We start from the raw sequence: 24,823 nt of genomic DNA on the forward strand, positions 1-24,823 counted from the left end.
AGGATATTTTCTCCATTGATTTTTAGAGCAGAAAGGAGGGGGAAGGGGAGAGGAGAGGAGAGGAGAGGAGAGAGAGAGAGAGAGAAAGAGAGAGAGAGAGAGAGAGAGAGGAGAAAGAGAGAGAGAGAGAAAGAAACATGGATGTAAGAAACACATGGCTGCTTCCTGCAGCATGCACCCTGACAGGGGCCGGGATCTAACCTGAGACCCTGTGGTGCATGGGCCAATGCTCTAACCACTGAGCACCAGCCAGGGTTCTAGGTCATTTTATTTCCCTCAAAGCATGTGTATCTGCCCTGGCCAGGCATCAGTTGGTTAGAGCGTTGTCCCAATACATCAGGTAGCGGTTCAATGCCTGGTCATGGATAAGTGGAACAACAAATCTGTTTCTGCCTAAGTCAATTAAAAAAAGAAAAAGCAAGCCCAGAGACTGCAAACACGTGCTAACGAAGATGTTTATTTAAAAACCAAGTTCCTGTAAACTCATGTGGTCCAGAGACATGCCAACACCCCAGGCCACCATAGGGCCCAAACACGGTTTCCTGGAAAACGGGTCAGCGGTCTGTCCTGCTTCCGACAGGGCCCCAGGAACAGGTCCCTTGGTCGGCAATTCTTCTGCCAATCAATGCAAGAACGGCTTCATTTCTGCTGCGTCAGAAGTTGTCACCAGTACTTACCCGGGGCCTCACCACCAAGCCCCAGCTAGCGGCCTTCTTTCAGAGAGGAGCGTACCTGGAAGGGTTCCTACCTACACTTGCCCTTGAACCCAAGTGATATAAATGCCTTTGCCAGTCACTGTCTTAAAAACCAGCATCAAATTATTACAGCAAACAAAACCACTCAAGCCTATTTGCCGCTTTCGAGTTGCATACACGCCAGTAAGACTGTCCGGCCCAGTTGGGTAATGCACTTCCCTCAGAATCAGCTCAGCAAGCGGTCATGCACGCACGGAGGGTAGTGCGTGGGGCTGTATGTGCGAGCTACGCCCGGAGCAGTGGAAGCAGGGCTTCGTGCGGTCAGCTTGGAGATCATGGTCTAAGATGTGCACGGGTGCAGCACTCAGAGCTGGACTGTCGGCTTTGTGACGTGCCACCTTAACCGGAGTCCTGTTGTTCAGGTAGTAACCTAGGTATTTCCCAGACATAACTGCAGCCACTAATCAGCTGCCTGTAAGTAGTCACCCTGGGTGACCTGCACAGGCCTGACAGAATCAGATAGGTCTTGAATCAGGGCTTCAGGTCCCCCCCCCTCCCCTCAAGGAGAAATTCCATCTGTGAACTGGCACTTCACCTGTGCCAGTGGAGGGGTCCTGGTCACCTCCCTTCTGATGGATTGCCCTATGGATTTTGGGTTTGCTCAGCCAAACCCTACAACCACGGAAGCTAAATCCTTGTGATAAACCTCTTAATAGAGATATCCTCACCTACCGGTGCTTTGTGGGTTAAATCCTGAGGTAAGCAATGAATAAGAATGTCTGTCCACCAGGGGGCCTCCTCGTCCCAAATGAATATTAGAACACAACTCAACAGACTGATCAAGTTATATTAGGGGAAGAAACATCAAACACTAAACTTCAAGGGGCAGATGTCAATAAACTCATCCTTTTTTTCACAACGCACAGGCTCTAACGCTTGCAGGCCTATGGCAATGCCCCGTGAACACTCACGACACAAGAACAGACTCACAGACCCTATACACAGAGTATTCCTAAGGACACTGAAGACTTTATTTCGCACACAAAACCACTGGGGATCTCGCCTGTGGACACCTCGGAGATTACAATGCAGATGCACTTGGCTCCAGACACGTGAGAAGCGAGGTGAGAAGAACAATGATTTGGACCAGTCACATGACTACAGGGCTAGGGTTTCCACCAGGGTTCCGATGTCAGGCTTGGCTTTGTGGCAGTTCTAAGAAGCAGTGAGAACCCCACAGGGAGGGGAGAGGCAGGGCCCCTGCAGGTATCGGCTGGGGGCCTTGGGCTGCCCGGGCAGATGTCAGCAGCAGCGGTCTAATTAGCCGACGGGTGACCGAGGGGCTCAGGCTGCCTGCCCAGAGCTTACTTGGCCAGGGGGTTTCTGAAGTTCCTGCCGGCAAACTTGGCCTTGCTGCCCAGCTCCTCCTCGATTCTGGGAAGCAGATGGATAGAGGGGGAGGGAAAAACAGAAGTCAAATCTCAACTCAGTACGTTTTCTCACCCAGAGAAGTCGAGACAACTTATTCTCGAATCCTCTAAAATTGAGCGTCTCTGAGATGCTGGGAATAGAACATTCAGCTCCCTTCCGCCCAACCCACTCGGCAGATTGTCATCCATCTGCAGCCCCATCTCTTCCTCTCCATCCCCTCAATGTTTCAATTGTTATGTCTTTAAAAATGAAAGGCAAATCCAGTTTCTCTAACAAGTAAGCAGCATGGGGAAGAAAGTAGGGGAACTTAGTGTGAACACCGGATACTGAACAGATGAAAACGTGGTACTGACATCATAGACTTTTTACTAATTTGGGGCACTATAACGAGAGTGGTTATCTAAGAAATATCCTGACCTGAGAAAGATACACACTGAAGTACAAGAAATCCTGTCATTTGGAATTTGCTTTAAAGTCACAAGCAGGGGGGTGTAGAGACAAGCATGGAGAACAGTGACAGCTGTTGAGTCTGGGCGATGAGGAAAGGGCGTACATTTTACTGCTCACTGTTTCTTTTGTGCTTAAAATCTTCCAGGGTTGAGGAAGGGGGGAGTTATAAAATCATTAAGGCTTTTATAATTTTACATGTGCAACGGGACCTGTTCCCTTTCACCAGCAGATGGCAGCATTGTACCGACCGGGCCTGCTTTGGGGCAATGCTACAAGGCACCGTGGGTTCCGCACCCAGCTCTGCTCTAGTGTGACACTGCTCAGGCCCCCTGAACTGCATACGCCCCAGAGCCAGGAGCTCCTAGTGGAGGGCAGTACCCACACACTCAGGGCAGGCACCCTCTTTACCTGAGGATCTGGTTGTACTTGGCCAAGCGCTCAGATCGGCAAGGAGCACCAGTCTTGATCTGGGAGGAGAAAAGACAGGTCACGCTTGCTTACAGTGGGCATCGAGTCTTGGGAGACATTGTGGGCGAGGGGAGTGTGTTATGGCGAGAAAACAATTTCTTAAGGAGGATCTCTGACCCTAGGAAGAAGGGGATAAAAGGGACCTACACACACACACACACACACACACACACACACACACACACACACACACACACGGGGCCTCCAGGACCCCATTCGCCACCCCCTTCCCCCCAAGTCTGTGCTCAGGAAGTCGAGGTCAGAGGGAGGATATAAGGACCAGCTTTCACTCCAGGGAGCGCCTTACCTGCCCAGTGCAGAGCCCCACCACCAGGTCGGCGATGAAGGTGTCTTCGGTCTCCCCGGAGCGATGGGACACCATGACACCCCACCCATTGGACTGGGCCAGCTTGCACCTAGAAGCCAGGAAACAACCCAGATGCCGTTGACTCCATTTCCACCCGAGCCCCTGGCCTTTTGATGGCGCGACTCACCACCCCTGGTGAGTCTAGGATACCGGGGTGGGGGTGGGGGTGGGATCAGGACCCAGGAGCAGGCGGCCTGGGGAGATGATGGTCCTCACGTGACCCCGGACCTCATCAGCCCTCTAGTCACATTTAAAAACCTGGGTTCAGCCTTCCCGAGGGGAGTGACTTGTCTTCCCCGATGTCCTCCGGGTGAAATGAAATTACAGTCTGGGGTCATATAGTGGGTCAGGATTAGGCAACAACTGCCTAATGCCCCAGTCCCCTTGGTGACACTGCTTACTTCGCAAGCCCCTCCAAGTTCAAATGTGAAACCCGCTACAGCTCCAGGCAGGAGGGCCCCCTACAGAGAGGAGCTCTCTGAAGCGCGGACCTCTGGCGCGTGAGGCTGCTCCTGGGGACACTCACGCCTGAATAGACTCGGTCACGGAGCCGATCTGGTTCACTTTGAGCAGGAGGCAGTTGCACGACTTCTCGCTCACGGCCTTGGCAATCCGCTTCGGGTTGGTCACTGTGAGGTCATCCCCCACCACCTGGATCTCTGTGCTGGCAGTGAACTTGCGCCACGCTTCCCAGTCGTCCTGGTCGAAGGGGTCTTCAATCGACACCACTGAGGAGAGGGGGGCCGGCCTCATCAGTGTGAGCCCCCAGCCTGCGGACGGCGGCCCAGCCCCACTTCCCTCCCGCCACGCAGCTCGCCTGGCCTCACACCCTCACCTGCAGGGCAGGAAGGGCTCCGGCTCACGTGTTAGAACCCTCTGCCCTCCCCACATGCTCCTGGAAAGGCTGCCCACAACCCTGGGACCCGCAGTTACTACGTGAGCGGGCACTTACCTGCCCATGGTGGGTTGCATCTGGGCTCTGCCCTGACCAGGTTGTCTAGCTCCGCGGTTACACGCAGGGGGTTACACCAGGGGCTTAATGGCAGCCTTTCTGGTCTGAAATCTCACCTCACCATTTGCTGAGTGCCCTTGGGCAACTGACTGACTGCTGTGCCTCAGTTCCTCTCTTATGAAACAGTATGGAGAGTCCCTGCCTATCCCGTGTACACTAACACGTTAAGTGCCCAGCCTGTTTTGTCTCCCGGACGGAAGGACAGTCACCGGAGACTGACTGGGCGCTTAACGTGTTAGGTGAGCACAGGGCCAGAGGAGCGCCGGCCCAGCCTGCCCAGCCTGCCCACCAAAGCTCTCTCCGCACGGGTGTGACCAAGTATTTGCTCAGGAGGTTGCTGGGACAGTGACAGGAGGCAGCCCCGCTGTGTAAACACCTGGCACTTAGAGCCACCCGCGTCCGCTGCTGCCCGGCAGTGGCTGGAGAAGGGGACGGCTCGAAAGCACTCACCTGGGTAGTCCTTGATGAAGGACTTGTACAGGTTGGCCAGCTCGTCGTGGGTGATGTACCTGTTGGGGTCATCGGGTGACTTGAAGTCCAGGTCATACTTCCCAGACTTGAAGAACTCGGAGGCAGCCACGTCCATGCCGATGACCACCTTGTCGGTGTAGCCGGCTTTCCCGATGGCGTTCTTCAGCAGCTCCAGGGCTGGAAAGAGACGGCGGCGACAGGTTGGAAACCAGTCAGGGAGAGATCAAGTTTTCTCTCACAGCTGCCAAATGGGAGCCGGAACAAAGAGGGGCTCTGGAAGGATCTGGTTCCCTTTTTCTGCTTTGGTCAGCACCCCTAGCGCAGCAAGTGGGAAATCCAATCCCGACTCAGAAAAGAGGCGCTCACTGCCAGCCGCTCCCGAGTGTAGCGCCAGGAACGCTGTGCTGGCCGCGGTAGTTACAGTGACCAGCGAGACAGCCGCCCGGGGCCCGGGGCTTTAAACAGAGCAAGGCTGGGACCAAGAGGGAGGCTGGGAACGGGCCCAGGCTCGGCCTCACGTGGCAGCACTACCTGGAGGGAGACTGACAAACACGTGGCCTCTGGTCCACAGCAGACATCCCCAGCAGCTGGTTAGGGTAAGCCACGGAAGGCCGTTTTACAGTCAAATGGCCGATACCATCACTATCCATGGCTGACCACATTCTCTCTCACCAGGTGCCCTTGAAGGTAACCAAAGAAGCACGAGCCCCACTTTCCTTCCAAAACAAAAGCACTCAGCCGTGACTTCTTGTGCTAGGACTCCCTGTACCCTCCACTCAATTCTCACACGGAATTCTGTGCCTAAGGATTCAGTGAGACAGCTTGTGTGAGCATCCCGTGGTTAAAGGAACGACATATTATTGATCACGGTCCTGAACAGACGGTGTCTCCTTGAATACAGAGATTTTAAATTCTTGCCATTGCCAGACAGAGCAAGAGAATAAACTGCCTCTCTACCCCACGAGCCCAATTTAAACAAACCACCAGGCTACTGAGAAGTCCAACTAATAAGTTCCTTTTTTTTTTTTTTTTAACCAAATGCTAGTTACTACATCCCTCCCCAAACTCTGCAGTTCTGCACTTGGATGCTTGCTGAAGGCAGGCGGGGAGCCGCTCCCTGGCGGCAGGTGGGGAAGACGGGCCGATGGGGTGGGGTGGGTAAGGCGGGGCAGTGGGGCAGAACTCGGGACGGGCCCTCCAGAGCCTCACCTTCCTTATTCTCCAGGATGTTGGGAGCAAAGCCACCCTCGTCCCCCACGTTGGTGGCGTCTTTCCCGTACTTCTCCTTGATGACGTTCTTCAGGTTGTGGTAAACCTCGGCCCCAATGCGCATGGCGTCCCTGAAGTTGGCGGCGCCGACGGGGAGGATCATGAACTCCTGCATGGCCAGCTTGTTGCCAGCGTGAGAACCCCCGTTGATGACGTTCAGAGCCTGGGAGAGGCAGAGAGAAGTTCAGGCTCAGTCCACAGAATCCTGCCCGACAGCAAGCCACTGACGTCCAACTGCGTGGCCACGTGTGGCTGACTGCTCCCTGGTCACCCTGATAACCCCAATGGACACCATCAGAGGCGCTCACCCCTCTAGCACCGGCCATTCCTCAGTACATGCACACAGCCCAGCAAGTACGATTTTCACCCCCTAGCCTATGTAATCCTCTATAATGAAGAGCTAATGTGCTAATTAGACCGAACAGCAGAACGACCGTCCGGAAGGTTGTCTGGACGAAGCCGGGGCTGCGAGGGCCAAGCCCCTTGCAGGAATTTCATGCATCGGGCCTCTGGTCAATATCAAAGACTTGGGGACAGGGAAGCTGAGTCACCAGCTCAAGTTCACGCTTAGCAAGTGGCAGAGGGGTTGCCTGCCGCTGAGACCGCCAGAGCCTGCTCGCACCACCATGTTGGGAGTCACAGGTGGACCAGTTCATGATGTGGTCTCGGGTCCCACGAGAAAGCCAAGGCTCTCAACTCCCACAGAAGCCACTCACCGGAACTGGCAGGACGACCTCGGTGTTGCCAGCCAGGTCAGCAATGTGGCGGTACAGGGGCACTCCCTTCTCAACAGCCCCAGCCTTGCAGACTGCCAGGGACACTCCCAGAATGGCGTTGGCACCGAATTTAGCTGGAACAGAACAGTTAATCGAGGGATTCTTACTCATTAACCTTTCTCCTGCCGGCCTTCTGCCTGTGAGAGCACCTTGGGTTGATCCTGAGTCTTATTTCCTCCCCATGTTCAAGTTAGAAATGCAAACTGCATCCCAGGGGGCCTCGCCTGCCTCTTCCCGAGAGAAAACCCCTCTCTGATGTATGGACGTGCATATAAAGGACTCCTCTCTTTGAGAAACGCTCAGACATGCTGCTGTCACCTGGTTATGCTCCTGACACTTGAAGCTGTGACTGACTAAGGCGAGGCAGGGAAACTCGGAGGGACCACAGATGTTCTTGTATTCACTGTCAGGGACCATGTAACCTCTCCCCAAAGGGTTGCACGACCTTCCCTCGGACCACTCACATTTATTTTCCGTCCCGTCCATCTCTATCATCAGCTTGTCGATCTTCTCCTGCTCCACGACGCTCAGCTTCTACAGGGAGAGAGGCGAGGTCACCCTATTGGCACGGCCTTTGCACCCCACGGGAGCGATGGAAGTTTGGAACGGTGCGGAGCCCACATCAGTTCTATTATACATCTGTTTGGCAGGCAAAAAGGGGGAGCCGCACAAAACTTCCTCATTCCAGAGAAATCGGGACACTGAACTGCCCTTCATTGGCTTTAATACCATCAGGCATTTCTCCAAGCACCAAGGAGCCAACACAGAAATACCTAAGATCTGGTCCTTGTGGGCAAAGGTTATTCTACTCAGGGAGGGCGGAGTCACATTTTACACGACAGAATCAACTTGTGATGCCAAGTTAGGTGTTATTACTACAAGTAGTGTGACTTTCCAGGCAATAATGAGCAATTCACTGTCCAAACGAGCGAAGCTATTCAAAGGCAGTTCCACCTCAGTGGTGCCTCATGGCAATTCGCAATGACGGCGAATGCAGCAGCTGATAAGTGATCAAGATGAATACTTTTGGTGAGATTATAAAGTAATAAAATTGGTATCTGAAAACTGGCTCAACGTCAATTTTTAATAAAAATTACTTAAAAACTTCATAATTGAATCATAACAATGTATCATTTATAGTTCCTTCTAGAAAACTCTAATATAAAACTGTATGTAACTCCATCATGCCATGTTAACAATTTGGCATCTTTTGCCTTTTGATGAGACATCTGTGGGAAAAGTCAGCAGTTACTTAAGCAGCTGGCTTCAGGGACCAACCCTCACTACGAGTTAGACTGACGTATGTCCTCCCCAAGGGAAAATTGCCCAGCAAAGCCCCGCTCACTGTTAGTCATGCCAGGTAAGGGCACAAAGAACAGGGCTGTTCGCCGACAGGGCAGTAATGAGAAACTGGGACCAATTACAGAGTGCCATGAAGGCCAGGCCAAAATAAGCCACCAGCACACAGGCTGAATTCAGAAGGGGCAGGACCACACCCGAGAACAGACAAGGCGGCTGTGGAGGGTTTGGGCCGTGAGAAACTTCTCCAGCCAGGGGCTTTCGAATCAGCCCCTTGTGCAAGGGCCCCAGGAGCTCTGGAGGGAGAACTAAACCTGCTGAGTAGGTCGTCGGGCTTTTGGGTCCCAGCCCTACTTCACCAACTGCAGCTCTACTTTCCATATGTTTACGTATTGAGGTCCCAAGTAAAACCGAACAAGAGCTCAACTGTTAAAAGTCAGTAGAAATACAAGAAATAATCCACAGCTCATGAAAAATGAGTCAGTCACCATGGACACTACGCCCAACAACCCTGGATGTTAACACCCCAAAGGGCAAGATAGTTGGAGGGAAGTCAGGGCTGTAAGGCAGCCTCCCACCCTCTCTCCCCAATTCCATGCACTGTTAGATGTGGACACGCAGGGCGTTGGTTAAAAAGGCAAAATTATTCTCCTGCTGACGGGGAGTCCAACCGGCTTCTTCAGCGCTCAGAATGCGCTCCTCCATAAACAGGAGCCCGCTGGCCCGGGAGAGCTCTGATGGCATTAATATTCATTAGTTACCAGGAGGCAGGTCCTACCTTGCTAACCAGGGCAGGCGCAATAGTTTTATTGATGTGCTCAACAGCCTTGGAGACACCTAGAAGGAGCAATCAAATCAAATTACTGACATTAATGAAGAACAGGCTTGAGCAGCATTGCTGAGAATCACGCTGCGAACCCAGCTAGTCTGAAGCCCACCAAATGGCACCTCCTTCAAATCCCCATCTCTCTCTCCCCGCGAAATCAAAGGACTTTCTGGCCCAGGCTCAGCGCTCTCACCTCGGACCCGGGGTTAGAGCCGCACACAGAGCAGACACCCGTGTCTGAGGGGCGGTTAGTTGGCAAGACCATGCACTGGAAAACACCAGCTGCAAAACTCAAGGGCGTGCAATGCGTTACCTGCGTGCACAAGGCAGGTGCCAGGAACTCATTAACATACTTAACGGGTCTGGAGACACCTGACCAGTGGAGATGGACAGAGGAGGAGGAAAGAACAGAAGAGAAAGGCTGTGAAGGACACTGAGGGAAAGAGGAAACAGAAGGTGGGAGGATGCTGCAGGGACTGAGCTCACCCTCACTACAATCAAGGCACAGCCCTGTCCTGGTTCAGACAAGTACAGGTCTGGGCCCCGAGCCACTGGAACCCATGGGAGGGCCCTTTGTAGACCATGGGGCAGGCTGAGAACACTGCCTGCCCACAGCGCCACGGCCAGGTCCCCCCACCCTCGCAGCCTTCTTAGACTTTCATATTTGTCCTCTTCCAGGGCAAATACAGATTTTTTTTTTTTGTCTCTATAAGATTCTCTCTCTCTGGAAGAACCAATTTCCGCCCCCCGGGGTGAGCGTCCCCCCCCCGCCCCCCCTCCCCCCCGGCATGGAGAACTGGTTTTCCGTAATTTGGTTCTTTCCACAGAGCGGTGAAAAGGTCCTGAGGCCAGCCCTGCCGAGTGATGCTTGTGGATCAGTCAACAAAGATGAAGCTGCACACTGACTTGCAGGCCACCATTAGCCAGACCTTCCAGATACTTCCCTCCTAGACCTGCAGAGGGCGGTGGTCTGGAAGACCCTCCGAGCCCTCCCGGGAGACGGGCAAGGCTTTTTGTTAGTATTAATGAACATGTCTTCTTATCCAGAGGTTCCCTGGCCTACCAAGGAGCTTTACAGACTGGAGACAAGCCACAAGAGAAATAGCATCGTAAGGCTTGCCCCAGCCCTGGCCGATGTTGCTCAGTGGTTGGAGATTCAGCCCATGCACCAAAGGGTCACGGGTTCGATGCCCAGTCAGGGTGTATACGGGAGGCAAATGACTGATGTTTCTCTCTTATTGATGTTTCTCTCCCCCACCCCCACCTTCCTCTCTCTAAAATAAAAGAAGGCTAGGAGCAGCCACGCTCGAGGCAGGTTGTGGGCGCCGACTCTTACCCTTCCCCAGATAGCGCGTCTTGTCATTGTCCCGAAGCTCTAGAGCCTCATAGATACCAGTTGAGGCACCACTGGGCACAGCAGCTCTGAAGAGACCTGGGTGGTGAGGGAGAAGGAATAAAACAGTGATGGTAAGGTGACCAGACATCCCGCTTTTTAACAATTTGTCCCGCGTCCCGCGGCGTTTTAAAAAAGTCCCGATTTTTGGAAAGAATGCACGACAAGCTAGGGAACAGCGGGAGAATGGGAAGGGAATAGACGGTTTTCGGCGGCCATGTGGCTATTTAGCCAGGATATGAGTTTTATATTATTTTTGTTAATTTTATAATGTTAAACTTTAATAATAACAAATAATTGTTGAGAACTGATTATCGAGAACTGCTTATCAAAGTTCGCATTGTTGATCAGTTGTTAGAATTCGACCACCATTGTTTGGACTTAATGAACAATGGCATTTTTTGGGATTGGCAACGACGAAAACATTTTATAACTGTCTCTCAGACGATACACATCGTACTGCGTGCTAGTAAGCTAGTTAAACAAGTGATGTCATTACAAATCAGCTATTCAGATAATTTAGGTAAGTAATTTATTTCATAAATACATAAATTTTCTTGAATTTAGCAGACAGTACTCGTATTATTTATATTTTATAGTGGCGGCAAAAAGTCTAGCACCGGCCTTGAAAGTGACACTTACGACTTACGTTATGGCAAATTCAGAGGAAAAATAATACAAGTTAGTATTGTTATTATTTAGAAAGAAATATAGGATTAAAATAATTTTTAAAATATAGTTACTTTATAACAATCAAATTAATTTAATTTACAAACTAACAATAAAATATGTTCATGTAATTATGTACCTACTTACTGTGTTTTTAAGCAATATGTATATAATAATTTATAACATAATTTTAAATTATTTTTTTAGATTTTTAACATAATGAGTAAGAGGATGCAAATTCAACGATGATCTAAGAAGTGAATTTCCTTTTATTAAAAAAAAACAAAAGCGATTACAATATAGACCAAATTTTTAATCAAGACACCCCCCCCCCCCCCCCGGTCAATGGTGTCCCACTTTACCAATGTTAAAATCTGGTCACCTTAAGTGATGGCTAAGAAACACAGTTACAGCTCTCACCCAGGCCCCCACCCACAGATGACGTGGGTTATTAGGAAACACTGTTACTTCCTTCCCCCAACTGGGAGACTCAGACTGTCCTTCCTGCCTTGCAGTTTGCATAATTCTGCAATGCAGACCCTACAGCAAAGCTGATGAATTTCTCTAGTGTAAGAAAAAGCTCCAGAGCAGAGCTTCTCACACTGCCATGTGCATACGTATTCCCTGGGGATCTTGTAACAATGCAGACTGCCAACCCGGAGCGCCGCGGGTCTGGGTCTCTAAGGAGCTCGCATGGCTGGTGCCCACAGCTGGTCTGAGGACCACGCGAGCAGTACAGCCCAATAGAACACGTGAGCCACTTACGGGATTTACGATGTTCTAGCAGCTGTGTTAAAGTTGAAAATTAAAAACAGGGAGTAAATGTAACATATTTAGCCCAATGTCTCCAAGACCGTATCATTTCAACTCATAATCAACAGCCACATTTCGGGTATTTCAGCCAGTCCAGCTCCAGGGCCCTGTTGCTAAGTCACCCTTGGACAACCTGGAGTTCCGGCCAGCTTTCAAGTCTTGAAAGTATTGGCTTAAGAGGAAGCCCTATGGCCTGGCCGTTCCAGTTTAAGCAGCGATAGTGCTACTTGGGGTTCTCTGCAGAACAGGAGACCAGAAAGCAGGATAGACCGGGGAAGAGGAATCCAGACAACAGTGCAGAGTTTAACACCAGAGCACAATCAAGCACGGAACTACCCTCTGCAGATACAGAAACCAGCCATCCAGCCAAGCCTGCCCTGTGGAGTGGAAAATGCACAACTTGGGACAGTGTCAAGGTCGGTACTGAGGAGATCTGACCACACGGGCAGACAGCCTCCTCAACCTTCTTGAAAGTGTAAGGCATTGCCACTGCCCCATGGGAGGTCTGCGCAGAACTGGTGGGTGTGTGGGGATGTGAAGGCAAATGAACAAAGAAAAAAATCAGCTGGGAATTGTAATCAAATGGTCTATTCGTATGCTGGTCGCTGCCATGACTGAGCGAGCAGGACACACATTCTTCTCGACACAGGCCTGGCTCCCTCTGTCCATCAAGTACTGGACCAGGTGAAGAAGGGACGAAAGCAAGAGTGGCCCTAATGTGATCCAGGGACTTGGGGTGACAAGTGTCAGGGCAGGTTTGACTGGAAGCAATGGACCACTCGGGTGGGGGAAGTTGGCTGGCTACACGGGAACGCTATACCTTCCACTCAATTCTGCTGTGAACGTAAAACTGCTCTAGGAAATACATTCTAAGGAAGGAAGAAGTGATGAAAGGCTAACAAATCTACTATTTCCTGTTTTAACGGAAAAGGGCTAAGACACACAAAAGGGAAAGTTCCATTTATTTAAATTTAAAAAAATTTTAATTTTAGTCATAAAATGTTTCAAAGAATATGGCCCCACCGGTTTGGCTCAGTGGATAGAGCGTCGGCCTGCGGACTGAAGGGTCCCAGGTTCGATTCCGGTAGGGGCATGTACCTTGGTTGCGGGCACATCCCCAGTAGGATCGATGTTTCTCTCTCATTGATGTTTCTAACTCTCTATCCCTCTCTCTTCCTCTCTGTAAAAAATCAATAAAATATATTTAAAAAAAAAAAAAAAAAAAAAAAAAAAAAAAAAAAGAATATGGCCCCACTCCCAACATTCTTCTAGTGGCTTGGATCTTTTTTCGTTGTTTTTTTTCAAGCCCATTAATTTCCAAGTGGAAAGTTCCACCGGCTGACTAAGCAAGCCAACCCCGTAAGATGCAAGGAAATCCTGGGCATCCTGGGAGCGCCCATGCATACGCCCGAAGCCCCAGCTCAGAGGGAACCCCACTCTGAGCGTGCCTCCCAGTGGGTAACCGGAGGCAGAACACAGGTGGACTTTTGTCCAATGACTTCTAGACCCAAGGGCTTTCTTTTCGTGGACAAGGTGGAGAGGAGGAGGCCAGGGCAGGAAGGGAAGGGCTGGAGGCTCCTCAGCCAGGCTGTGAGTCACAGGCGTGACTCAGCTCTGACTGGCAGCTGTTCACGTGCTCAGCACACTGAGCGATTCGACCCAACCTCCTCTTCCAACCTCCCCCACAATGCCCACTTAGAAGCTAGCTGAGGCATTGGTGGAGGTAACACAGGGCTACAGAGGAACTTTTAAGAGTCCCCATCCTATTTTTTTCATGTGAGCAAACTCTTCCTAGGGGTAAATAAGGGCCTTTGGAACAGCCCAACACCCCAAAAACCTGTCCCCGATCCCTGGTTAGAGAGTGATTCTGGAAACCAGTTGACTGCTATATTCATTTGCTTATTTGGTCACATCAAGCTTGGAAGCAAACTACTGATGGGCCTATTTAGGGTCAAGGGACACAGCAAGACCAGGACTCCTGCCTTACAACCCCCCCTTCCCCAGCCAGGAATCACAACCTACCAGCATGTAGGGGCAAGAAAGGCGTTATTTCAGCAAGAGACTGTTTCCTGCCTCAGACTCTGTCACTTTAAGGAAGTTTTCAAAAATGGAGTGTGGAGGAAGGAAGTAGAGACACAGAGGTGGCACATACCTTTTGCGGTGTAGAGATCCACCTCCACAGTGGGGTTCCCACGGGAGTCGAAGATCTCTCTGGCGTGCACCTTCAGAATAGACATGGTGAATTTCTGTGGGGAAGAGTTCACACGGTAAACCACAATGCAGCCTTGGGATCATTCATTCATTCAGGGATCACTTCTGAGGATTCCTAGACTAGAAAGAGCCTGCACTGGACTGGACACGGGATGCATTCAGAAGGCAGGAAACTGGGTGGCTAGAGTGGGGAAAAGCCTGCTGGGAAGCAGTGGGAACTGCTCCTAAAAAAGCAGCAGCTCAGGCCTTGCCCTGTGAGCACAGAACAGAAAGCCTGAAGAGCTGTGTGCCGGGCAAAGCAAAGCCAGCAGGAGAGATTCACGTGTTGAGGGAGAATGGTGATGAGGGGGCAGCTGGAAACGGATTACTGCCATTCGTGAACAATGAGGGTTGGCACTGCCCTTGGAAAGGCACCAAGGGGACACGAAGGTCACAGGCAAAACCGTTTAGGACTAAAGGGTGGGGTGGGGGTGGAGACGGGAGGCAAATCTGATTTGTAGTGAAACATTCGATTTAAAGTCTGGGCCAGATTTCATTAAGTTAAACTGGAGGCAGCGGCAGGCTGTTCCACTGGTGGGTATTAGATAACCAGGGAGCCCCTTGGCCTCTGCACTGTGACCTTTGTCCTCCAGCTTCTGGGCTTCCAAAACTCACAGGACTTGGGTCTTTAGCAAGATAAGGACACGTCAATAATGACACCCAATTAGCATTGCTTTCAAAGGGCATTTTACCCCATTTAAAAAGTAATTATGAGCTGTTATGATTTCTAAATAGAGGGAAGATTCCATCTTTGAACAGCAGGGCGCTCCAAGGGAGGGCCCCTCCTTAAAAACCATCCACAGCATCAGCACCTCTTCAAAGCGAGCCTTTCTCGCTGGCCTCTTGGGGCAGAGGCTGACCACGAGGGCTGGTGCGGGCAGGGGAACTGAATGAGTGTTCAGCAGCCATCACGGGGCCGGCGCCCTCCAATACACTCTCTGGAATGTTCCGAAGCAGCCAAGGGCATCGTTTTTCTTTAAAGTTTCAAAATTAGATCCTGCAGTCACTTCTGTGTAACAATGGAGCTTTACTCATGAGCGGATGGAAAGGTATCTGGCTCTTATCTCACGAACAAAAAGGCAATTTGTTTAAGCGTGGGCTTTAGTCTGGATGCACTTTTAAACACATCTCCACTTCGCCTCAGCATCCAGGGGCGAGAGCTCATTTTTCGCTTCACTTTAGGGATATGAGACAAAGTAATCAACTTATTTCATGACGTGAAAATAAAATTCAATTCGTGCTTAAATGATGTGGGGAAGTCATTTCGGTTCAGGGAGCACAGGCAGGAAGGAAGATGGGTCTCATCGGGGGTCTTCACAGCTTTTCATCTCCTGGACCCGAACCCCGGGCAGCAGGAGCGGACCGCGTGGTCGCGGCCTCCATGTGCCCGGGGGGCGACTCAACCCACCGCCCACACCGGCCGGGGCGGAGGAAGCAGCGGACCGGCGGCTTTCTGAAAACCACATCCTCCGCCCGGGCGATCGGGCCGCGGGAGCGGGCCGGGCCGGGCGAGGTCGCCTGGAGGGCTTCCCATTCCCCAACGGCTCTGCCGCGGCCGCCCCGAGGAGAAGCCCTTCCGAGGTCACAGCAGCCGCCGCTCATTCCGGGGCAGCGACGGCATGGACACCCAGCCGCCAACTGCAGGCCGAGGCCACCTGTGGGCGGCCGGTGGGGGAGGGGAACAGCGGCCCCCGCGCCTCCCTCCGCCCCCGGCCCCTCGCTCCATGTTAGGAAGGGCCCGGCTTGAACACGCATCCAGGGCGAGGCCTGCATCTCCCCCAAACCTCCCCCGCTCAACGCCTAGTCCCGAGTGGCCTGCGCGCTCGCTTCCTGACCTCCCAGAGCAGCGATGCGGCCTCGTCCCGCCCTAATCACAGGGCGATCCCTCCGGGGAAAGCCGGCGCCGCGCCCCCGCCGATCCCCCGGCCCCGCGTCGGAAGGGCCGGAGCCCCCCGAGGACCCGCGCGCCGCCCGCCTGGGCGCCTGCTGGGCGGCCCTCCGCGAGCCCCTACCTAGCCGCCGGCCGTCGCCCGAGAAAGCAGGGAGCTGCAGACACGCAGGGCGAGCGCTCAGTCACAATGTGCGGCGCTGCGGGGACTGAGCCTGTCCCTGCGCCGAGGCCGGGACTTCCCGCCCGGCGCCGGAGGCCCCGCCCACGTCCCGCCCCTTCCGCGCCGCCTCGCCATTGGCCCGGCGCGCTGTCACTCGGACCCTCCCCTTCGGGAAACGGGGGCGACTCAGGCCCCTGGGGCTGCGGGGAAGAGGGGGGGCGACGACCCGCGGGGGTGGGGCGCTGCAGGGCTGGGGGGACCTTGGCTCCCCGGCGGCTGGGTGGGGGTGCGGGCGAGCCCCCGTCCCACTTTACTCCCTTCCCCCGTTGGGACCCCCGGATCCGTGGCGCGGATACCCCCGGGGAGGGGCGTGGTGCGCGGCCGGCATGAGGCTCCCGGGATCCGTCACGTACTCCGAGTCCCGCACGCACGCAGCGTCGCTCCGGCGCCGCACGTCGGGCCCTCGACCTTGATGACGACCTTCGCGGCCCCGCCCTTCTCTCTCCGCCGCTCCCCCACCGCCCCGCAGCGTGGCGTCGGAGACCCCGTCGCCTAGAGACGTGGTGGGCCGGGGGGCCTCGGAGCCGCGTCCTCCCGCCCCCTCCCCGAGGCCTGGTGCCCCCGCCGGCGCCTGTGCGCTGGGCTGCCCGCCGCCGGCCTGGGTGACCCCGTCCTTTTGTCCTTGCGCGTGGGTCAGACTTGAGTGTCAGGCCCGGTGGCCGAAAGGGAGTTCACTTTCCTTTCATTGCAGCCGGTGCGGTTTGAGCGCTTGGCTTCCTGTGTGTCACGCACACCTCCGTGCGCGTGCCCAGAGGTAGTTCATCCTCCGGCGCCTGTTAATGTTGCATCGTGAACGGAGACGCCCCCTCCCTCCCTTTCCCGCCGCGGTGGAGCAGATCCACCTGGCTTCCCGTGCAGCAGCGTGGAAGGGTTGGGGCCGGGTTTGCACACGGATGCGGGGGTTGTCTCAACGTTGAGAGCAGGACATACTCTACGGTAGAGTCTGGAAAATGAAAAGCAGGAAGGTGTGAGCGCAGTGACTTTTCATTTCTGATCAAAAAAGAACGGGACATTTCAAATCTGCTCTGCAGCACATGCCCCCCCTCCAAGGGGGTGCCAGGCCATCGCTGAGTTTTCTGGTGGAGTTATTTTTGTATTTCTCGGCATTCCTCTTGGTCTGAAAGTCTGAAGGCTAAAACAATGCCATTCAAAAACAACGCTTTTCATATTTTCCAATTGCCTTGCATAGAGACATTCAAATATGTATTTGGATTTAATTATTATTTCTTCTGGTCAGCAGCAAAAACTGCCTTTCTTCCTTAATTCCTAGCATTTAAAAAAAAAAAAAAAATCTCCCAACGCTACTGGCTTAGGTTTCCAAGACATTCAGTAAAGGTGAAGGTGAAGACCTTTTGAATGCACGGTATTTGTTTTCCACTAAGAAGCAAGAACTTTAGGATTAAATTAAGCAAAAAAAGAAAAAAAAACCCAAGGAAATTGTAAAATGTTTCCTAAAGCATCAGATGAATTTTGCAAGCAGAGTTTGTGATTTCACCAGCAATGAACTGATGTTTCAGACTGCTTAACACCAAGATCCCAGCCCTATGACTCAGCAGCTAAATCAACAGCCAACATCTCTTAAATCGTCTCTACAGAAATCAGCTCTCATTTTCAGAGCAATTTTAAGGTGTGGCCCTTGAACAGGCTCCAAAACAATCTTTTTTTTTTTTACCTTAAAGTGGTTAGAGAGAGACAAACGGCTCTCTGGCCAGAACCAGTGATTCCCCGCAGGAAATCAAATGTAGAACATGATCACAGAAAGCTGCTGTGGCAAGATTCTTGGGACCACAGCACAGAACCCTGAGCCAGCACTTGGACCTCAAGTTGTAGCTCACATGTTAACGATTAATGATGCCCTCCGATCTTTCCCCAAATCCACAGGCTGCCAAATGCCCTCCTCGTCTCCTGAGGCTTTGTTCGCAGGCCGTGCAGGGACGCTGACCTTGTTACAGGCACTCAGTTGCTCGTCAGCACTGACTAATGTGCTAGTTGAGCAATTTCCTTGCGGTGGCACACCAATGGCACTCACCTTGCTGGTGGGCAGGGAGGGGCAGTGAGTGCCCGAAGCTATTGTCAGAAGACTACGCCTTGAAGCACTGCAGGTGGCACCTGTGAGACCACTGCAGCTGGACACTGGGACTGAGAGAAGGTGAATTTGCAGTAGCCTGCGATCCACCAGTGGTTTGTGTGTCCCTGGATGAACACTGCCCGTCGGCTGAAAAAGGGGCAGGTCTCCAGCCAGATAGGAATCTTCAGGGTTGCAAACGTGGCTCAAGGGAGGTAAGGGATCAGAGGAGTTAGGAAGGCCTCTAGAGCAGTGGTTCTCAACCTTCCTAATGCCGCGACCCTTTAATACAGTTCCTCATGTTGTGGTGACCCCCAACCATAAAATTATTTTCGTTGCTACCTCATACCTGTAATTTTGCTACTGTTAATGAATCGTAATGTAAATATCTGTGTTTTCTGATGGTCTTAGGCTCTACAGCAGTGACCCACAGGTTGAGAACCGCTAGCAGGGTTGCCTAAGACCATCGGAAAACACATAATAATTTTATGGTTGAGGGTCACCACAACATGAGGAACTGTATTAAAAGGTCGTGGCATCAGGAAGGTTGAGAACCACTGCTTTAGAGGATCTAGGTGGATGGTCCCACCACATAACATACCATGAAGATTTGTGTGTTTATCACTGTTTCGCACATACCAAAGACTGCTTGAGCCCCAGATGGAAAAGCCTTTGGAAGGATGTGGCTCCTTGTAATTCACTGTCGGAGAGCAGGGTTTCCATGGAGGCTCCACATGGACCATGAGATAATGAGAACACCCCTCCCCCCACCCTATCACCAATTATAACAGTGCGAGGCCTGTTTTCTGCCAGCTGTCAGTCACTTAACCCTGGCGACAAGGCTGTGACTGGGTTGCATGGATCATCTCCACTTCTCAGAGCACAGAGGCTAGCTGACCTGCCCACCCCGCAGCTGGTGAACGGAGGCGCCGGGGACCGACCCCAACCACTGAGCCTCCTGCTCCTCACGGTGAACTTCACTGCAGCCTTGAGTTTGGGTGAGAGGCCGCAACCCTAAACTTTATCCCGGGAGCCTTCCCATCCTTTGCATGTCCAGACCATGGCTATACCCACAGGCACAGCTGAACTGTAGCAGCTTCGGATTTGAGACACGTGGCTCAGCATTTGCTGGGTACCGTATTCTCTCTAGGACAACTGTGAGGAGAGAGCAGCTCCGAGTGGGAGCGGCATTACATTGCATCACAATTCCAGTTCCAGTTCCAAAATGCCCCCACCCCACACTTGGATGGCACTGCCTGGCACCTCCTAACAGGAGGGCAGGAAGTCTCTGGTTTCCCAGGAACCGCTCAGTTCTCTTGAAGTGAGGTCCCTGCCCTCCTGCGTTGGAAGTCCTGACTGATCCTGGTTTTTGTTTGTTCCCTGACGGTCAGGATGCTGAGCGGAGAATGGAGTTCAGCCCCGGTTCGTCAGAGCCGTCCGCATCCTCTGTGGCGAGGGGAGCAATGCAGAACGGGTCGATTTATACCCGGCCCAGTGGGTCTCCTAGGGAGCTGGTCCCTGGTGGCTTAAAAGGACGGAAATGCATTCTCAGTTCTGGAGTCCAGAGGTCTGAGGCAGCGTCTGTTCCTGGCCTCTGTCCAGCTTCTGGTGGTTGCTGGCCCTCCCTCCGTGGCTTGTAGATGTGTCGCTTTAAACCAGCTGCAGTCACATGCCTCCACCTGTGTCTCTGTCTCCAAGTTCTCTCTCTCTCTCTCTCTCTCTCTCTCTCTCTCTCTATATATCTATATATATATATATATATCCTACCTAATAATAGAGTAATATGCAAATTGACCATACCTCCGCTACACCCACCAGCCACGCCCACCAGCCACGCCCACCAGCCACGCCCACCAGCCATGCCCACCAGCCATGCCCACCAGCCACGCCCACCAGGAAACCGTGGCAGGGACGCTGGGGTGCAGCCGAGCCCAAGGCCGGGAAAGCCTCCGGCCTTGGGCACCAGCGGGGAGCCTGCACGGATCGCAGGCAACCACTGGGGGTCGGCTCCTGTGATCTGTAGCAGGGATGCTGGGGTGCAGCCGAGCCCAAGGCCGCCGCCTGGGGCCAAGCCCCGACCCTGAAAGAAGGCAGAAGGCGGTGGCCACAGCCAAGGCCTGGGTCCCTGGTGCCGGCAGAAAACTGGTGCAGGCAGCCAGGTGAATGAAGGTCTATTGCACGAATCTTCGTGCAAACGGGCTGCTAGTATATACATATACATACATATCTCCTTTGGCTAATTTTTAAAAAAAACTTTTACTCAGCTTTTTAAACTAAAAAAAAAAAAAAAAGGCCTCATCCCAATCCCTGGCCCAGGGTGATGGAGCAGCTAGTACTGAAGCAGCACTAACAGCCGATTCCCGCCCGGGCAGGTCACGCTCAGAGGAAGGGAGCTCAGTTCTGCGAAAGAGCCCACGGAGGGCCCTTCTGGGGAGGCAGGAGGGTGGGGCGCAGGACCATGCCCGTCCCCCTTCCCCCCAGGAGGAGAGCAGACTTCAGGGGGACCTGAGAGCTGAGCTCAGGTTATTGAAGATCATGCAGCAAAGGGAAGAGGTTTAATCTTGGTGGCTCCAGAAATGAGTACAATGACTACAGAGAGAAGGTTCCACGGAGGCCGAAGCAGCTCCATTTAAGAGAAAAACAGAACGAACCGTTTGCAAAATGATTCGCGGTTCCCGCCACTGGACCGACAGTTGCTCCCTCTGTCAAAAGGGTTTCACGGTGTGTAAACACAAGGCGAATTAAAATGAATTACCTCTCAATCCTTCAGAGAGCTTTAGAACATCTTTTTTAAAAAAACATTTTTTAAAAACTATATTTTTATTGATTTCAGAGAGGAAGGGAGAGACAGAAACATCAATGATGAGAGAGAATCATTGATCAACTGCCTTCTGCACACCCCCCACCAGGGATCGAGCCCACAACCTGGGCATGTGCCCTTGACCGGATTGAACCTGGGACCTTTCAGTCCGCAGGCCGACGCTCTGTCCACTGAGCCAAACCGGCCAGGGCTAGAACATCTCTAAGATCACTCGTGAAACCTTGAGATTAAAATAAAGGAAAGGAAACCAAGGCCCCAGGGCTGAGCATTAGCATCCGCATCCTGGGCTCCTGCCTCCTCCTCCGTTCATCACAAGTAGATCTCTGCACCCTGGAGAGACAAAGACGCTTCTGTTACTTTCCAGCGGAAGTCGCCCTGTTTGGACACTGCCCCGGCCTCGCTAGGTGCCAAGGTCTTTCTCAGATCCACAGATGCCAGCTCCCCAAGGCTGGAGCTCCTTTAGGAGTTGAATTTATTCTCGTCAGTCAGAGGAGTTGCCACCCCTGGTCCCATTTACGGAGAAGCACAGCCTCTTCATCCGGGCAGGAGACTGCGCATGGACATTCAGAGGTGCAAGGAACGCCGGAACTTCCCCCAGTTAGCATTCTGTCTCCAGGATTCATCTATGTTAAGATATGCAACGGATTTCCTAAATGTATTTTGATTGACTTCAGAGAGGAAGGGAGAGGGAGGGGGAGAGAGAAACATCAATGATGAGAGAGAATCATTGATCAGCTGCTTCCTGAACGCCCCCCACTGGGGATGGAGCCTGCAACTGAGGCATGTGTCCTGACCGGAATCGAACCATGACCTCCTGGTTCATAGATCAACGCTCAACCACTGAGCCATGCTGTTGAGTTTGGGGTTCTCCCCCAATAGTGGGTAGATTCACACAGAGTTTTGGGGTGTTCTTAGACATAGGTAAGGAGAGAGCACCCCCTCCTTGTTTGCTTTACATCTGAGCTCTTCTGAAAAGCTCTGTGCACAGTGACGATTATGAAATACTTTCCACCGACAGATCCAGCCCCCGCCTTCCAGGCGCCCAGCTGGCGGATGCAGGAGCACACGCAGCCACGATGCCACCTTAAACGCTGAAGGGTCTGCATGCCCCTGCGCATGACAATCCGTCTGCGCTGAAGGTATTTGGGAGCAGGATTTCCCCCGAACTGCTTTTTCTGTCCAAAAGCAGAACCTCTCAACAGGACTCAGTTGTCATTAGTCACTCCCCTTCCCCTCCCCTCCCCCCCCAGCCTGCACCCCGGCAGCAACCAGGGAAGACTGCCAGGCATTGTCACAAAGCGGTCCCATCTCCCATCTCTCCCTCAGGGCCCTCCCTCCACTCCCCCCCTGTGAAGATGGTATATATATCTTTTTTTTTTTTATTGATTTTTTTTTTTTACAGAGAGGAAGGGAGAGGGACAGAGAGTTAGAAACATCGATGAGAGAGAAACATCAATTAACTGCCTCCTGCACACCCCCTGCATACCCCCTGCACACCCCCTACTGGGGATGTGCCCGCAACCAATGTACATCCGGAATCGAACCTGGGACCCTTCAGTCCGCAGGTCAATCCACTGAGCCAAACCAGTTAGGGCTTTATTGATTTTTTTACAGAGAGGAAGGGAGAGGGATAGAGAGCTAGAAACATCGACCAGCTGCCTCCTGCACAGTCCCCACCAGGGATGTGCCCGCAACCAAGGTACATGCCCTTGACCAGAATCGAACCTGGGACCTTTCAGTCCGCAGACCGACGCTCTATCCACTGAGCCAAACCGGTTTCGGCGAAGATGGTATATAAACCCCGACTCTAATCACCTCCTTGAGTCACGTTTTTATGTGGGCTCAGCTTAATTTGCAGGCCCCGCAGCCTGAACACGAGAGAGTAGGGGGAAAGGTGTTCCTCTCTGACAATGTCTTACCAGGGGGAGCAACACCTCTGGGTTCCGATTTGTGTTGAAAGATCCCCCGTGTTACACGTTCCAGAGCACCCTGGCTCTCCCTCCGCTGGTCAAGGTTCATCCAACAAATATTTACCGACGTCCGGCACCGTGCCAGGCGCCGCCGGGAGCTGAAGGCAGGACAGAGGAGGAGGCAAAGCTCTTGCGGCCACGGCAGGTACACGGTGCAGGACGCAGGCAGGAAGCAGGGAGACGCAGTCCTTGGCAGCGGAGATCCTGAAGCGGTTCTCACGGGGCCAGGGAGCGCCGGCGGGGCGTGCGTGCGTGGATAATACGGTCTTTATTCCATAGCGGACAATTTCTCAATATCAAGTTCCAGCAGCTGATATCTTAGCAGCGTCTCCCGTTGGTTTGTTTTGAAATAGGACCGGAAAGAAGCAGTTGTGTTTTTTTACTATTTGCTTTAAAAATTATTAAAGTACTCTCTGCTGGTTAGAAAAGCGTCAACTGAAGTTCCTCCGTATTTTGCTTCCCACTGTTAACAACAGTCTGGCGTGTGACTCTCCCAGAGTTCTCCTGTCTCTGCCAAGAAGCATACACATTCATACAGAGATGGAGACATACTTAAAAAAACAACATCAAAATGGAACAATGCTGGATGTATCGGTCTGCGATCTTCTCCTTTTCCTCACCCCACTGTATCACGTGCACCTTTCTGAGTACGCCAAAGGGTTTATCTGTCCTTGCTCTTGTTAAGGCTGCATTGAGTGTCATAGTTTAAATATCAGGCATGATGTAATTAGTGTCCTGCTAATGGACATTTAAGTTGTTCCAAAAGTCTCACTCTTCTTTATTTACTTACTAGAGGCCCGGTGCACGAAATTTGTGCACTGGAGGGGAGGGTCTCTCAGCCTGGCCTGTGCCTTCTCAGGGAGGGAGCGGGCCTAAGCCGGCAGGCGGACATCCCCCTCGCAGTCTGGGAGCCCTTGTTCCTTACCGCCTGCCTGCTCGCTGCTCCTTAGTGCTGCTGCGGAGGCAGGAGAGGCTCCCACCACTGCCACTGTGCTTGCCAGCTGTGAGCCCAGCTTCACAGGGGGAGCGCACTGACCACCAGGGGGCAGCTCCTGCATTGAGTATCTGCCCCCTGGTGGTCAGTGCATGTCATAGTGACCAGTTGTTCTGCCGTTTGGTCGATTTGCATATTAGGCTTTTATTATATAGGATTGTTGACAGTATTACAGATGTTCCCCATTCCCCCTCTCCCCCTTTGCCCTCTTCCACCCACACCCCTCACCCCCCCCAGGCCTTCACCACATTCTTGTCTGTGACCACGGACTGTGCATATATGCATATATGTTCTTTGGTTAATCTCTTCCCATCTCCCCCCCCCCCCCCCCCCCCCCCCTTAGGTCTGTCAGTCTGTTCCATGCATCCATGCCTTGGGACGTATTTTGTATGTCAATTTATTTTGTTTATTAGATCCCACAAATAAGTGAGATCATGTGATACTTGTCTTTCTCTGACTGGCTTATTTCATTCAGCATAATATTCTCCAGGTCCCTCCATGCTGCCGCAAAGGGGGACAGATCCTTCCTTTTTACAGCCACACAGTATTCCATGGTGTAAACGTGTTCCCAGCATTTGATAACACCGGCATTTTAATTTTACTAGTCTCTGAGGCGGAAAACATCATCTTGCTTTAATTTGCACTTTATGAGTGTCGGTTAAATTGAGCTTCT

At 52.5% G+C, this 24,823-nt stretch overlaps 1 protein-coding gene across 1 annotated transcript; it reads right to left on the reverse strand.

Moving 5' to 3' along the window:
* Positions 1-1,702: 1,702 nt before the first annotated feature.
* Positions 1,703-16,310, reverse strand: ENO1 (enolase 1). Its single transcript, XM_008151741.3, has 12 exons — positions 16,202-16,310; positions 14,092-14,185; positions 10,401-10,496; positions 9,017-9,075; positions 7,404-7,473; positions 6,880-7,013; positions 6,104-6,326; positions 4,874-5,071; positions 3,938-4,139; positions 3,352-3,460; positions 2,985-3,043; positions 1,703-2,129 (listed from the first exon to the last, which is right to left on the reverse strand). Exons 2-12 carry the CDS (start codon positions 14,174-14,176, stop codon positions 2,060-2,062), a joined length of 1,305 nt encoding a protein of 434 aa, XP_008149963.1. The 5' UTR covers positions 14,177-14,185; positions 16,202-16,310; the 3' UTR covers positions 1,703-2,059.
* Between the last annotated feature and the right edge of the window lie 8,513 nt (positions 16,311-24,823).

Source organism: Eptesicus fuscus, chromosome 9 (assembly GCF_027574615.1).
Source record: "Eptesicus fuscus isolate TK198812 chromosome 9, DD_ASM_mEF_20220401, whole genome shotgun sequence".
NCBI classification, from domain to species: domain Eukaryota; kingdom Metazoa; phylum Chordata; class Mammalia; order Chiroptera; family Vespertilionidae; genus Eptesicus; species Eptesicus fuscus.